At 55.1% G+C, this 14454-nt stretch overlaps 1 protein-coding gene and 1 long non-coding RNA gene across 4 annotated transcripts; both read right to left on the bottom strand.

The window, feature by feature from the left end:
- Window positions 1-3970: 3970 nt before the first annotated feature.
- Window positions 3971-7098, bottom strand: LOC134503425 (uncharacterized). Its single transcript, XR_010068540.1, has 3 exons — window positions 6821-7098; window positions 4887-4998; window positions 3971-4185 (listed from the first exon to the last, which is right to left on the bottom strand). It is a non-coding gene; the product is annotated as an uncharacterized LOC134503425 (long non-coding RNA).
- Window positions 7099-7845: 747 nt separating this feature from the next.
- On the bottom strand, window positions 7846-14185 carry SHKBP1 (SH3KBP1 binding protein 1). 3 transcript variants are annotated; one of them, XM_063311734.1, is made up of 18 exons: window positions 14062-14185; window positions 13919-13972; window positions 13787-13832; window positions 13618-13691; window positions 13459-13517; window positions 13254-13337; window positions 12996-13151; window positions 12559-12649; window positions 12271-12461; window positions 11631-11746; window positions 10823-10910; window positions 10574-10690; window positions 10198-10368; window positions 9937-10092; window positions 9754-9850; window positions 9310-9488; window positions 8889-9012; window positions 7846-8615 (listed from the first exon to the last, which is right to left on the bottom strand). In XM_063311734.1, the coding sequence occupies exons 1-18, from the start codon at window positions 14121-14123 to the stop codon at window positions 8309-8311; spliced, it is 2172 nt and encodes a 723-aa protein (XP_063167804.1). In that variant the 5' UTR covers window positions 14124-14185; the 3' UTR covers window positions 7846-8308. The 3 variants fall into 3 exon arrangements, with proteins under 3 accessions (XP_063167804.1, XP_063167805.1, XP_063167807.1); XM_063311735.1 differs by lacking the exon at window positions 11631-11746 and having other exon boundaries at window positions 12407-12461; XM_063311737.1 differs by lacking the exon at window positions 8889-9012 and having other exon boundaries at window positions 8394-8615.
- Between the last annotated feature and the right edge of the window lie 269 nt (window positions 14186-14454).

Here is a 14454-nt window from a genome sequence, read left to right as displayed (position 1 = left end):
GTTTTTGATCTGTTTAGATGAAGGGAAATAACTAAGTTTGCTCAAACATGTCCACTAAATGTCTTGCAGCTTGGTTTCCTCTGTAACTTACACCTCTACTATTTTAATATCTAACCCTAACCCTAATCTATTTTAACATCTACTTGGGGTGCCAAACCAAGGATCCATAAAACAACAGCATTAGCCCTTTGCTACTCAGCAGGCGAATATGCCTGCCCAGTTTGGTATACAACGGCACATGCTGTTGCCTTGAATGAAACTAGCAGAAGTATTACGGGATGTTTGAAACCTACCTCTCTAGATAAGATCTACCACCTAGCCGGCATTGCCCTGCCTGCTGTGCATAGAGAAGCAGCAGCATATAGAGAGAGGCTTCAATTGCCAATATCCAAACAACACCCTCTGTATGGCCTACAACCAGCTCCTCAGAGACTAAAATCCAGGAAAAGCTTCCTTAGGTCAACGGAAGATTTCGATGAATTTAAAAGTAGAGTGGACCTATGGAAAGCTACAAAGAACCAACACTGGATAGAACCAGCAGAGGAGCTGGCACCTGGATCTGGTGAAGTTGGGAAGTATGGAAATCGCTGAACAGACTGCGCACAGGCATAACAAGATCCAGAGATACTCTGAACAAATGGGGCTATCCGGTGGCCTCTGCCCTTTGTGACTGTGGAGGCACGCAGACAACCACACGTATGTACACTTGTCCTTTGTGCCCTGATCAGTGCTCATTTGAGGATCTCATGACAGCATGACAGAATGCAATTAATGTTGCCAGTTTCTGGGCAAGTTCTGTTTAACTTTTATATATTTTAACTTTTATATTTTACATTTTAAATTCTATGTTTTACAGTATGCCTTATTTTAATTGTGATGCTTCTGACACAAATAAATAAATAAATCTAAAGCTGGCAAGTGCACCCAGAATCTTACTTCACAGATCAGTAAAAGTAGTTCTTTTGTTGTTGTTTTTTACAAAATGAGCCTGGATCTGCTCTCTTGCTTAAGAATACCTGAAGACCTGTTCAGCTGCACCAAGCCCAGCCAGATGGCCCCATTCCTGCCAACACCTTGGAATTGGGGAGGGTGGTGCCACCAGAAACCAGCAGGGCCTTTTTGCCAGGGAAGCAAATGTTTTGAAGACCAATGCTCTTGACAGAGGACACCCTTACTACCCCTGGAGTAAAGGCCTGTCTTGGAAAGGAGATGCCCCTTCTAACATTCCACAATTTGGATCATCAAGGGCAAAACAGTCAGGGTCTGTCTGTCACTCTCTTTCCTGCTAAGCTGGCTTGTGACAGAGAAATGCTGCTTACTGCCTTGCAGCAAAGGAGCCTTCAGAGATGACCTCTTCCCACTCTTCTCTGAACAAATGGGGCTATCTGGTGATCTCTGCCCTTTGTGACTGTGGAGGCACGCAGACAACACATATGTACACTTGTCCTTTGTGCCCTGATCAGTGCTCATTTGAGGATCTCATGACAGCATGACAGAATGCAATTAATGTTGCCAGTTTCTGGCAACAGAAGTTCACTTGTGCAGCCTGGTGGACTTTCCCCATTGTGCTTTGGGCAGGCTGAGCCAGGATTACAGACATCAACAGAGAAAGGCAGCTGGTGCACCTAGTTGTGCTGCACAGGCGCTGCCTTCCTGGCTGGTGGAAAAGTCTATTTTCACCAATGGAGAACAGGCAGTGGAGAAACTACGGACAGCCGCAACAGCCCCACCATCCCACCCCGCACCCTGTCAAGTACCCAGGTGCTTATACCCAGCAGTAGCAAAACAGGAGCATAAAGTTGTTTTGTGTCCATAAATATTTCCTTGTGATTATTTCAAATTTGGTTGCATATAAAATTGCACAATTACAACATGTTTGTTAGAAAAATACAGGCCTCTCCTTGCTTGGCACAGAACAAGAATCATCAAGAGATGTCACCCTTGGAGGCTGCTCTGGTAACAAAATGCAAAGATCTTACAAGTTGGCCTTAGCTGTTGGTCGCTGCAAAACACTCATTTTGGGAGGACAAAACAGGGTGCCTGTTTTGTTCTTTTGGTACTTTCCCCAAAGTCTGGATTGTTTCTCTCCCCAGCCACGCATACAGGGGAGGGGGAAGCCAAGTAGAGGGGAGACAGTCCAAGGGGAGGCAAAGGCTCCTTAGAGGTCGGCTGGCGGCGATTGCCATGGTCACCCTCCCCTGGAGGTGCACGGCAAACTCCCTCCCTTTCCCACCCCTCCCCACCCTTGTGGCTCCCCTTTGCCAGAAAATTAGAGGAACCCTGTCAAAAACCAGCCCCAGTGGCTCCTCTTCCTTCCCCCAGAAGTGACTAGCTGCTGTTGCGGGCACTTTTCTGTGAGTTTTGTGGTCCTCCCTGCCCTGGCTGGCTCCATCCCAAGCTCCCCCATTGCCCAGACGGGGTTCTGGGGCCAAGGCCTTCTGCACGGCTCAGCAGAGCACTTTGAATCCAGCCGGCCCGGCCCAGGCGCCACATTGACTGCATTCCCCTGAGCAGGGGCTCAGTGTTAAGGCTGGGGGCAGGCAAGGGGGCTTGTACTAGCTAGTGACCCCTCAGTGCATCAAGGGATTGCAGCTGGAGCAGGACCCAAGGAGGCAAGGCTGGCTTCTGAGTGGCACCAACTGAGAACGCCAACCCAGGAACGCTGCTGGCAGTTTATGGAGTTGTCCTGATAGGTGCTGGAGGGAGGGCAGGGGCCAGTGCCCAAGTGGCAAAGGGCAACTGGGCTGGAGGGAAAACCTGGCTCTGGCTCTTCCTCACCAACCCGGGGTTCTCTGGCAGTGGAAGCTTCTGGGGAGGGGCCCCTTGTGCTTCTCGGGTAAGCTGTTGGGGGCTACCTCAGAAGAAGTGCAGTTGGAGAGAGTAACCCTCTAGTCATTGGGGAGTGGAGGGAGATGGTGCTCCATCATAGCCTGGGTGGGTAGCCACAGCAGCTGACAGCTGTGCTGGGGTGGGCACCACCCAGGCCCAGAGCTGACATGGTCCAAACTGGCTGGCCACGTTCCATCCTGGCAATTCTTGGCAGTGGCAAAGCCCCCTTTGGTGCCTAAGGTCCTGACGGGCAAAGCTGGATGGAAAGCTAGGCCTCTCCTAAGCCCAGATGGCACCAAGCTACACCTCTGGCACCCAGTCCTGCCCTGCCACTGCTATTGTATCTTCCAGATGGCAGAGTGGGCAATTCAGCAGAGCAGGCTAGCAGATGGGGATGAGCACTATATTGTGGTGTAAATGTAGACAAAGATGATGACAAGGAGGTTCAGTATGGTGCCCACGATGCCTAACATGGCAAGGACCCTCTCTTCCTGGTCTTCCTTGGACTCCGGCAGCAATGTGGGGCTGAGCCTTTGGCCGGCCCCTGCAACGACAGGCACCATGGTCACGTTTAGGTTCTCTACCCGCAACTTCAGATCGACCTGCTGAGTAGGATGTTGGGAGGGGGAAGAGAAAGGAAGGAAGGAAGGAAGGAAGGAAGGAAGGAAGGAAGGAAGGAAGGAAGGAAGGAAGGAAGGAAGGAAGGAAGGAAGGAAGGAAGGAAGGAAGGAGACGGCATGGTGAGAAAATAAATGGGAGGCATGACAGCAAAGGACAAGGGAGGCTCCCTCCCACCTTCTCCCCAGATAATTAGCACAGTTTCAGTTCTACTTTCTCCAGGGTACCAGGAAGCAATTGAAATACATTGATAAAGTTAGTTATGACTCACCTTAGGGGTTGAGGGTTCTTACATAAAGGTAAGAAATAATTTTCTGACACAAGAAGCAAACGGGTGAGCAAGCAAGGTGCAACATCTTTATGAGGATAAATCATCACTAGTATGTTTAGAAAAATGCCATTTCCTACCCACTAGTATAGTTATGATTTCTTTTAATGTATACCTTCAAAGTGTCACAAGACTGTTGTATCTTCAGCTACAGACTAATATGGCTACTAAGATTCAAGAAATCAAGAAATTAAATGCATGCAAAAGAGCGATGTAATTATTGCCCGGAGTGATGGACCACTCTCAGCCAAAACTCCCCCTTTTTTCCTTGGACCTCTTCATTTATCGACGGTCTTTTCCAGACCCTGTAGCCTGTACATCTTGGTAATCTTCCTCTGACCTCACTCCCATCTGTACTCTTCTTTTTGAACTGTGATGCCCAGAACTGAAGACAGGACTCCAGATGGGATCTGTCCAGGGCAGAGCAAAGTGGGACAATTAGCTCACGTGATTTGGACTCTGTGCTCCTGTTGATGCCCCTCAAGATTGCTGGCTTATGCTCAGCTTGAGGTTGACAAGGGCGCTCCTTCTGATGAATGATGTCAAGCCAGATCTCCTCCATCCTGTACTGTGCCTTTCATTTCCCTACCCAAATGCAATGATGCTGCTATAAAACTCCGTTCTTGAGCTGTGGACAGAAGTCATGAATCAAAGCAGTCCATTCCTCCCTCCTGCACTTGAGAACTGGAAAAGCGTCTCCAAATCAGGAGAACAGGCCCTTTGCTTCCTGTGTGGCTCGGCAGCCAGTGCTCGGGCCCCAGGTGTGCAAGCCGTTCTCTGACCGGGTGGCCTGGCTTTTGGCCCCAAGAGTGGGGAGAATCCCCAGGAGAGGCAGGGTAACTGACACCCCAAGGCCCCCTATCCCTACTTTGCCTTTCACAGTCCCACTAGCAGGTTTCCAGTGAGATGGAGGCTTCATTCTTTATAAGCAGCAGCTCATCTTTGGCTGGAAAAAGGGTTTGAGTTGAGGACCAGCTGTCTTTCCAAGGAGCCAGGCTTCCTTGCCACATCCCCTCATCTCCCCACCCAGAAGAGTATTGCTCCCCATGTGCAAATCCACCGTGTTTCCTGAGACTCTGCAGAATTGGGGAGAGGGAAAGGAATAACTTACCACACACTGCATTGGGACCAGGTTGAGAATCCCGTCCGTGGGCACCTCCCACACCTCAGCAGGGTCTCCTCTGGGCACAGGCTCAGTTCAGTCTGTCTCTGCCTGCTGAGACCTAGGCAGCAACACCAGAGTTCCCATCAGCACTGCCAACCCACAGCCTCAGTCTCCAGGAAGGGCCTTTGGCATAACACCCTCAGCAGCCCACCCTTGCCCTACCTAACAGCCTGTGTCCCCTGCTTGCCTCAGTTTCTTCTTTGGTTGCCCTTGTCTTCAATTCCTTGGAGGAGTCCTTTGCTCTTGAACCTTGTAAAGGGCCATGGGAACTGAGGGGACATTGGCCAGACCTGCTGACCACCATTCAATAGAAAAGTGTTTTTTGTTGTGGCTTTGTTTTAAATCCAAGCTGTGACATGTAAACAGGCTGGGATTTGTGGAGAGAGTTGGGAAAGTTCCTTGTTTTTACAATGTCTGGGGACATTTTCTACAGTTTTAATTTTCTCTCCATCTAAACAAAACCTGGACAGCCAGTTTTCAGCATACCAGAGGAATCTTCAGAGGACTTAACGGAGGCTGGATGTGGCAGGGTGGGAGCAGGTATTCCTTGATCCAGCTTTGTCACTGGGAGCTCAGGTGAGCTCTGGGGAAATGAACACTGGCCTATCCTGGATGGGAACACTTGTCTGAGGAAACCCACACGTTGGCTGCCTTGTCTTCAGGCAACTGGAACATGCTCTTCAGGGGGTTCAGGTCCAAACGGTTACTGCCATGGATGATACGCAGGACAGCAGAGTGGGCACCTGGACTGGGTCATCTTACTGTCAGCCCTGTTGCCAGCCGCCAAGTCCCCATCCCTGACCGGGCCATTTCATCCTGTGGTTTTCTGGGTTGGACGTTTTGCTGCTGATTCCATCAGGTTTTATTACACTGATTCATTATTGCTGGGGGAAGGGGGCATTTTTACTGTTGCCTATTTCCCGATCTTTCTTCAGAAGAGCAATTAGAAAACCAGCCAACAGAGCAAGCGTAACCATCGCAGAACCAGAAAGGGCCTTCTGGAGAGGAAACTCTTGGCTGCCTGTGGAAGTTGAGTGGCATTGGAAGCAGGTAACATCTAGATGACCAGACATCTAGCCGGAGCCCCCACACAACACCCACTTGCTTCCTCCTCCCACGGTTCTACCAGTGGGGCAGTGGAAGAAAGGTAGCCTTGGCAGGAGGATGGTTGAATGTGAAAATGTAAAGAGAAAGGGCGACCAACTGATCCAATGTTGCCCGTGCATGAGTGCTAAGTATTCAGAGAAGAGGAAAAAAATAAACATATGTGGAGTAGCAGGAGAGGGAAGCTGCAAAAGAAAATTTTCTGGCACAGAATCCCAGGTCATATTGTGCTGGATTGCAACAGTGTATTTGTGCATACAGGGGTGGGCACCACATGGGGGGTGGTGGTGTCACAGTGCTCGCTGGCTCCAGTATTAGCTGCAGAAAGTGGTCTCTCTTTGCCAAGCCTCAAATCCCTCACAAACGGGGGTGGGGGGCAGGAAGCTGGAGCCACTGTGACAAATGTGAACACCTTACCGCCTCCCATCAGCCCGCCTTCGCCGGTGGGGAACCCGAAACGGACTGCGGCCCTGCTCTGCTACCAGCCGTTTCCGAAGGAGGGGCCCGGCCCGGCGACCTATTGCTCTCCTAGCCCAGAAGCTCACCGCCTCCCCCGCGCTCGCCGTCCTGGCCCGAGCCGACTCCCCCGGCCGGGAGCAGCGTGCCGTGCTGCCCAGGGAAGGGGACTCGGCCGAAGGAGGTGCTCGGCCCGCGGCAGCCGGCGTCTCCGCCACCCTCCCCCAGGGCTCTCCGGGCTACAGCTGACCGCGTGCCTGCCCGCCCGTGCCCCCGGAGAAGCGCAGTCTCCTGCCAGCCTGCTACCGTCGTCCGCCTACCTGCCCCGGAGCCTTGCCGGATGCCGTGCTCTGACCGACCCCCTCCCCGCGGCAAGCCATGCCGCGTCGGACGGGCGGCCTCGCTTCGCCGCGACCGCGTCTCTGCGCGAGGTTCGTCTGGCGCGGGAAACAGGCGCAGAGGGGGGCTGGAAGCGCGCTGCATGGGCGGGGGGCAGCTAGCACCGCTCGTGCCTGCTGGTCGGGACCATCGACAGGCTGCCGCGCCCGCCCGCGGATCATGCCCGCTCTCCCCGGCTGGCTGCGAGGCAGCTAGAAGGGCGGCGCCGGCGCCTCCAACCTCCTAGCGCCAGCCTTGCCCGGCTCACAGCTGGCGGGAGCAGAGAGGAGGCGCGCGAGACCAGCTCCCGCGCCCGAGCTCCCCTGCGGGCGGGTGAAGATTTTTGGTGCTCTCCTTCCCCGCCCCCGCATCGCCCAGAGACCGTTGCTAGGCAACCGCCTCTCAGTGAAGCCTGCCTCCAGGCCGGGGACGCGGGAAGACGGCCATCCCACAGACCTGCGAACTCCCCGGCCGTCTCCTTTGCAATAGGAGGGGCTCTAGTACCCAAGCCCCCCCCCCCCACTAGACCTTTAGCCCCAACTGTCAGAAGAAGACACCTCCAGTGCCCCCCAAGCAGCAAACAAGCTGTCAGTTCCCAGCCACAGCCCCCTGCGGAATGAGCAAGGGCAGCCAAGCTCGCCTTCCTTCCCTTACTCAGGGACCCTTCTCTTTCTGGGCCCCAGAGGAGGCCTCCAGGCTTCAAGTGTGGTAATAAAATGGAAGAGGCTGCAGTCCCTCTGGCTGCCAGCTGCAGAGCACGCAGGATCCCGAGCTGGGCACCCGCTGAGATTGGGGCGAGGGCCCCTCAGAATGCAGCTGAGCAAGCAGCTGCCCATGCCAGATAAGCCCACTGTCCAGCTGCCCTGTCTTCTCCTCGGGCCAACTGTGAGGGCTCACAGGGGACAGCCCAACCTGTTACAAGACCCTGGTAGGGTTTCCCCTCCAGCAACCACAAAGACTCCAGAGATAATGAGAACATCTTCCCACGGGTATTTATTGCCACTCCTCTATACAAAAAAGGGAAGCAGAGACCAGCCAGCGATGCCAGCGTGTGTGTGTGCGCGGCGGCGGGGGGTGTTATTGCTCACAAATAACTTTGGCTTTTCAGAAGAAGCAGGGAAGCAGCAGCCTCACAGAGGCCACAGGTTACGCTGTAATGCAATCTGCTCTTGTGCAAGTCTACCACAAAGGAGAAAAACAGACGCTGCCAGAGGACTGAGGCCAAGACGCTTTGAAAGTGCTTCGGACAAAACTTGTGGGCAAGGTGCCACAAGGGGGCCAGGGAAGCTCTGCAGAGGCTTCCACTGGACTGAGCTCCAGTTACTGGAGATGAGACTTCTGGCTGCAGCAACAACATCCACCTTCACTGGCTTTCTCGCTCCCCCAAGAAGAAAGCAGCAGGGCCAGTCCTTTTGGCACATGCCCAGAGGTCAGAAAGAGGTTTCACTGAGTGGCACTCTGGATGGGGCTAGGGGGAGGGTAGGTTCTGTGGGGGTAGGATGGGGAGTGGGGGATCTTTGGTTCAGGAGGCTAGTGGCAAGCCCACCCCTACAGGGGTTGACCCGCTGGCCCTCAGAGGATCGGTCAGAGAAGTTCCTGCTCAGCTGCTGTTGGCGGAGGTCTCCTCGCTGGAAGTCCAACGTGGGTGGATGCTCCGGCCTCAAGCAACAGGATGTGGCTGGGGAGGCTTCTGCCGGCTTCTCAGAGGTCCCATCGACACCTTGGCACTGGGGACGGCTAGGAGAATGACAACCTTGTTATGTGCCATCTATGGGGAAGGGGAGAGCTGGAGGGAATCCCACCGTGATCCAAACTGGGGCATCAAACTAAGGCTAGTCGAGGGCAGGGGAAGGTGGGAATCCAGCCGGTCAGCCAGAGCTTTTCCAGTCATTCCTGATCCTTGTGGACTTACACACCTGGGAGTTGCTCGCCCTCAAAGAAGAGAGAGTTGATGTTCCCTTTCGACTACCCGCCCCCATCACATGCGCAGGCACAAGTCCCCACCTGTACCTGATGCCAGAAGTATTGGCAAGAGAGAAAGACCCCGTGGGACTTGTCTCCAAGGTGTGGGTAAGTGCCAGGTCACACCGCTCTAATTCAAGCAGCAACTCTTCTTCTGAGAGACCACCACAGTCTGCAGGACAGGAGGAGGAGGGGCAGTAGAAAAGAGATTGCAGACCCCTGTGCCAGAAATGGGAAGAGTACACAAAGAAGCCGAAGCCCAGTGCAGAGACAGGACGTGGCCAGACCCCGTTTACTTTTGCTGTTGCAAGACCTAGGAAGCAGAGGCTTCTTGCAACAGGTGCTGGCAGTTCTCTCTCCACCAGGGGCAGGTCTGCCCACGCCCAAGGCAGAGCCCCTGGCTGCCCCCCTGACTACCCTGCAGGGGGTCACTTGCACAGCATCCCCCAGCCAAGCCCAGCCCTTGCACCTGGTGTTCGGTCTCCCATCTCCATAGCAGTGGTGAGGTCCCACATTTGGAGGCTGCCATTGCTGTGACCGGTAAAGAGGTAGCGGCGCGGGCGGGAGCCAATGCGGCTGGAGCCCTCGCATTCCTGGACCACGAAGGCAGTGATGGATGAGCCATCAACAGAGCACACCTCACATACTCTGCAAGGGAAAAGAGGAGGGTCCTGGGCATAAAAGAGGGATGGTCTGTCCCCACGACAGAATGGTTGAGCCAGAAACCACTGTTGCAGTCCACATAGCCAGGGTGTGCTACAAACCACCTTTTATCCTCTGAAGGGCAAGAGCAGCTCTACATTTAAGAAGACTCACACGGCCAGCTGCCCCAGACTCTACCCACTTGACGTTGGCATTAAGAACAACTACATGTTGGCCTGCGCACTTTTGGCCTAGCCTGCTGCAGACCCACCTCTTCCCAGTAGAGGAGAGGCGCACATACAGCTTGCTGGCATCAGGAACCACCTTTTGGAGGAACACCTGCTGGTCATCCCGCTCACCAAAAGGCCCTGCAGGGAAGAAAGGAGGAAGCAGGGTGGGGTCTTAAGACTAAGATGCTGAAGGGCCCCTCCCTTGCACAACCAGCTGTCCCTACCAATATCTGTGCCAGCGCTGCAGCCACCGTGCCCATCCACCGACTCCAGTGCCAGAATCTTGAAGGAAGCCAAGGGGGTGGAGCCTGGCTGCGTAGATATCATTCCACGGAATCGAGTCACTGTCCACGTGCGTACGTGGTTGTTATCAGCACAGACTAGGGGGCAGGCAGAAAAAACAAGAAAGGGAGCAAGGAGACCCTTGGCTGGCCCGCCCGCCCACCTACCCACCCACCCTCCCTCCCTCTCCTCAGGGCCGGTACCTGAGATGAGGTGCTTCTCGGAGAGCATCACCTTGGTGACAGGGCTACGATGGACAGCAAAAGTCTGGAAGAGCTGGGGCCCTGAGCCCACTGTCTCTGGATGCTGCACAATCACTCGCACCATCCCTGAGCTGGTGCCGTAGGCAATTTCAATCCAGTTTCCACTGTTGCCTGCACAAGGAAGCCGAGGCTGGAGGCAGGCAGCCCTGCTGTGGTCCAGAGAGGCCCAAGGAGAGCAGCCAGGCTGGCTCTTGCCAGTTTGGGAAGGCAGGATTTGGGGCTCCCACCAGATAGGAAGGGACCTGGGACCTCCTGGCCTGATCCAGCTCGTTGATTCAGGCAGGGACACAGGTCTGCCCAGGGTGGGGCCCCTTACTGCTCTTGGGTGTGAGGTAGACGCTGAGGGCAGTGATGGCATCCTCTGCAGGGTCACGGTACAGCTCGGTCACCAGGAGATCATTGTCCTTCATGCGCAGGGGGAACTTCTGCACATCTGAGGGGAAGCAGCAGGCAGGTATAAAGAACAGCTCTGGAGACAGAGCATCTTCCCCCAACCCCCACAGCAATGCTGGCACCCTATCAGTAGCCCTGGCTGGCCAGCTGTGATTTCTAACCACTAACTCACCAACGTAATGGATGGAGCCGTTGTTGCAGCCCAGGAGCAAGAAGGACCCCGCCGCACCATAGCTGTTGATTGGGACCACGTCCTGAGTCTGCAGAGCATGGAGCAAGCGGTGAAGAGAGGGTGCACCAGAGACCCCGTGGTCACAGCCTCCAACAAACAGGTTTTAGCACAAGAACTAAGAAATCACCTGCTATGATAATTTAGGTGGACCCCGAGCTGAAAACCAAATGTGACCTGAGATTAATAGAAAAAACTTCAAAGAACCAAAAAAATTTCATGAATGTTTTAAATGAAAGGAATGGCACTAGTGTCCAAGTTGTTACACAAACATGGCTAAGTACCGACTTAGGGACTCAGTCTTGGAGGATGGGCGCGGGGGGTCTGTGTCCCACCAGGCAACTCTGAAAAGAGTATGAAATACAGTCAGGGAACACCCATGGAGGACAAACAAGCTTAAGCTTCCACAGCCAGATGAGTTACATTCCTGAGCACTGAAAGAACTGACAGGTGATCCGTTGAAAACCTTATTATGACCTTTGGAAAACCCTGAAGACCTGATTAAGAAGCAGAGAACTGGAGTCAAGCAACTTTTGTCACTATCTTCAAAAGGGGGAAACCCATCAAGGATATTTTAGTTTGGCTGCTGCAGGTCAAACTCGAAGATCTAAACAGCCCCTTTCAGATCCAAGGCGTATTTAATTACTCCCAAAACTGTAGCTCTTGTACCACTTCTTGGAACAGGCTATGCTTTCTCCCCCAACTCAACCGCAAATCCTCCTCGCCCCCCTCGGCTGAGCTCCCTCATTACCTGCCAGTGTTTGGTGACTGCGTTCCAGACGCCAATCTTGCCAGTGTGGCTGGTGGCAATAAGCTGGCTGCCAACAAAGAAGAGACCTTCTACAGGGACCCCTAAGCGGAACACTCCTACGGAACAAAGCAGAAGAATGGGAGAAGAGCCGGACAGGCTGCTGGAGTAGACCAAGGCCTCTCCACTCATGGACCAGGTACTCTCAGAGAGCCCACACAAAGCTCCCTGCTGGATCAGGAGCCCATCTGGCCCAATGGGAGTGCAGGCCCCTCTCCACCCCACTTATGTCATCCAGGCACACATCTCTGAAAGTACAAGGGGAGGCAGCCTTTGGAGCAGCAGCCCGTAATCCATGGATTTTCCCAATCTTTTTAAAAAACCATTGCCAACTGTCCAAACAGGGAGCGCTAGATTTACTGGCCAGTTAGGGGATAGAGGACAGGTTTGAGAACTCCAGAGAAGAGCAGAGATGGAAGTTCCTGGCACCTGGTTACCAATCTCCCCGTAGTTTGATCCTATTGCCCAGATGGATAAACTTTTTATCCCAGGCAAGGCCAGCGTCCAGGAAATCTAACATGCCTCCCCTTGCCCAAGAGATGCTTTAGATTGCTAAGGACCAGGGGTTCCGTTAGTCTCTCACCAATCTCAGTGCCGTTCCCGTCAGGGTGAAGAGCCCACAGAAGAATTTCACTGCAAGAGGCAGCAGCCACCATTTTGTCACTATCACCCAGGGACCCACCAAGCACCCGGGCATTTAGTGCCACACGCTCGATTACCCAGTCCAGCCGGGGGCTACAGAAAGCTAGCTGCCAGCCGGAGGTCTCCTTCATCCTGCAGAGTGGAAAGATTAATCAGGCAAGCAGGGAGGCTCAGACTCTTCCCATCCACCCCCCCATGCTGAGCATCCAGCTGTTCTCCCCCCCTTTACCTGTAGCAGATAAGGAAGTGAACATAAGCTACAGCTACCCAGTTGTGATGGCCGCAGATAAGACGTACCATACCAGGATCGTTTGTCGCTCCTAGACAGAATGAGCAACACAGGCATTTCCAAAATCCAGAGAGCACTTCCCACGAGCTATCCTCCATCCCATAGACATCTTAGCTTGCTTATGTCACTCTCTGTCATGCGAAACGTTACGATATTACAGAACATTACAGCAACCATTACACTCTCTCAGACAAAGTAAAGACCAAACTACAAACTATAAAGCAGTTCCTTTTCCCAACCCAGTTGCATGGCTGCAAAACCAGAGGGCTGTGATCGGGCAGAAGCGCAAGAGCTCTCCAGTAATACAACAGCCCTCCTCCCCTCACTTTTACACACACTGGGCATGTCAGGCTCCATCCTTCCCTTCTTGACAGCACCTGCCATTGCGTTCCTCTCCTCCAGTCTCTCCAGGAGTCCTATGTTGCCCAGGTTGGGGGGCATGGTGTTGCTCCGGCGCACCAGGGGGTTGCCTGGCCGGGCAGCCAACTGTACCCCCGTGATGCTGTGGCGGTTCCACCGCTTGGTGGGAAACACTGCAAGGGAAAGTAGAGCGGGCAACTGGCTGGGCCACAGGGATGGCTGCTGGCCCAGCCTGCAGTCGCCTCAAGTGGGCCCTGGCCCTGGCCCCAGCCTACCAGACGGGGGTGGCAGATGGCCCTCAAACAGGACGCTTCCGCAAGAGGACCGCTCCAGCTCCTTGTGCAACTGCAGGCGGCGAACTGTGGGGAAGAGCAAGGTGGAGGGTCCAGGTGATTCAGCAGGCACGGGGTGGGGGGGTGGGTCCGCAGCTTGCATCCAAGAGCCTGGGCAGCTCTCCAGGAGCCCTGGCCTGCCACGTACCAAGAGGCGTGATCCCATAGAACTGGGCTTCATGCAGCAGCAGTGAGACATCGCTCCTTCTGAAAGGCACAAAAGGGAAAAGAACTGGTGCGGTGGGGAGGGTGGCAGCTGCGCCGAAGGTGCCATCCCCCCCCCTCCCAAAGCCGCTGCGCGCCTTACCTGAGGTCCAGCTCTTTGCACCGGAGGAAGTTGAGGACGGGGGCGAAGACGTCGGGGTCCCGGTCGATGAAGATCTGGGGGAAGGAAAGGGCAAGGCCCGGCTAGCCTGTGGCCGCGGGCCCGGGAAGGCGCAGGTCGCCCCCAGCAGCAGGGAGGGGAGCTCACTCACGGCGCCAGTCTCGTCCCGCAGCGTGGAGATGCGGCCGCTGAGCAGGCTGCGGGCAAGAAAGGCGGTGAACAGGATCGCGGGCGGTGGGGGTAGAAGGGCCCCCCGCGCCCCGCCCCCCGCGCCCCGCGGCACCTGGAGAAGAAGGAGTCCGGGACCCAGGTGAGGGTCTGGCGGGAGGTGCTGAACCTGCCGGGGGGGGGGAGAGAGAAGGCAGGTGAGGGGCGCAAGGAGGAGTCGCGGGGCGAACCGCCCCTCCCGGGGCCGCGGCCACTCGCCTTCGGCCGCCCACGTTCAGCTGCACTAGTTCCGTTCCGCCTTGCGCGCCGAACACCGCCATCACCACCGACCCGCCGCTTCCGGATCCGGTCTTTGGGAGCCCCGCCCCCGCCGCAAAGCCATTGGCCAAACCGCCGTCGGCTCTCCCTGGACGCCCGTTGGCCGGGGTATCCACGCGCTCTCTTGGGCTTTCCGATTGGGCGAACCTCCTGGAGGTAGATGGGCGTCGTACTCCTGCCGCCTCTCTCCGGCGTCAGGGGCGCTGCCGCTGCGGGAAAAGCGAAGCGGGAGGCGGCGGCCCCGCTTAGCGGGCTGCGCCGCGATTTTCCGAAACCGTTTACCTTCCCGTACCGGGCTCCGGCTCTCAGCAATTGCCTGCGGAAGGGACTTTG

The sequence above is a fragment of the Candoia aspera genome, chromosome 10 (assembly GCF_035149785.1).
Source record: "Candoia aspera isolate rCanAsp1 chromosome 10, rCanAsp1.hap2, whole genome shotgun sequence".
NCBI classification, from domain to species: Eukaryota; Metazoa; Chordata; class Lepidosauria; order Squamata; family Boidae; genus Candoia; species Candoia aspera.
The sequence above is the reverse complement of the archived record's forward strand: the minus strand, read 5'-3'. Positions and strand labels throughout refer to the sequence as shown.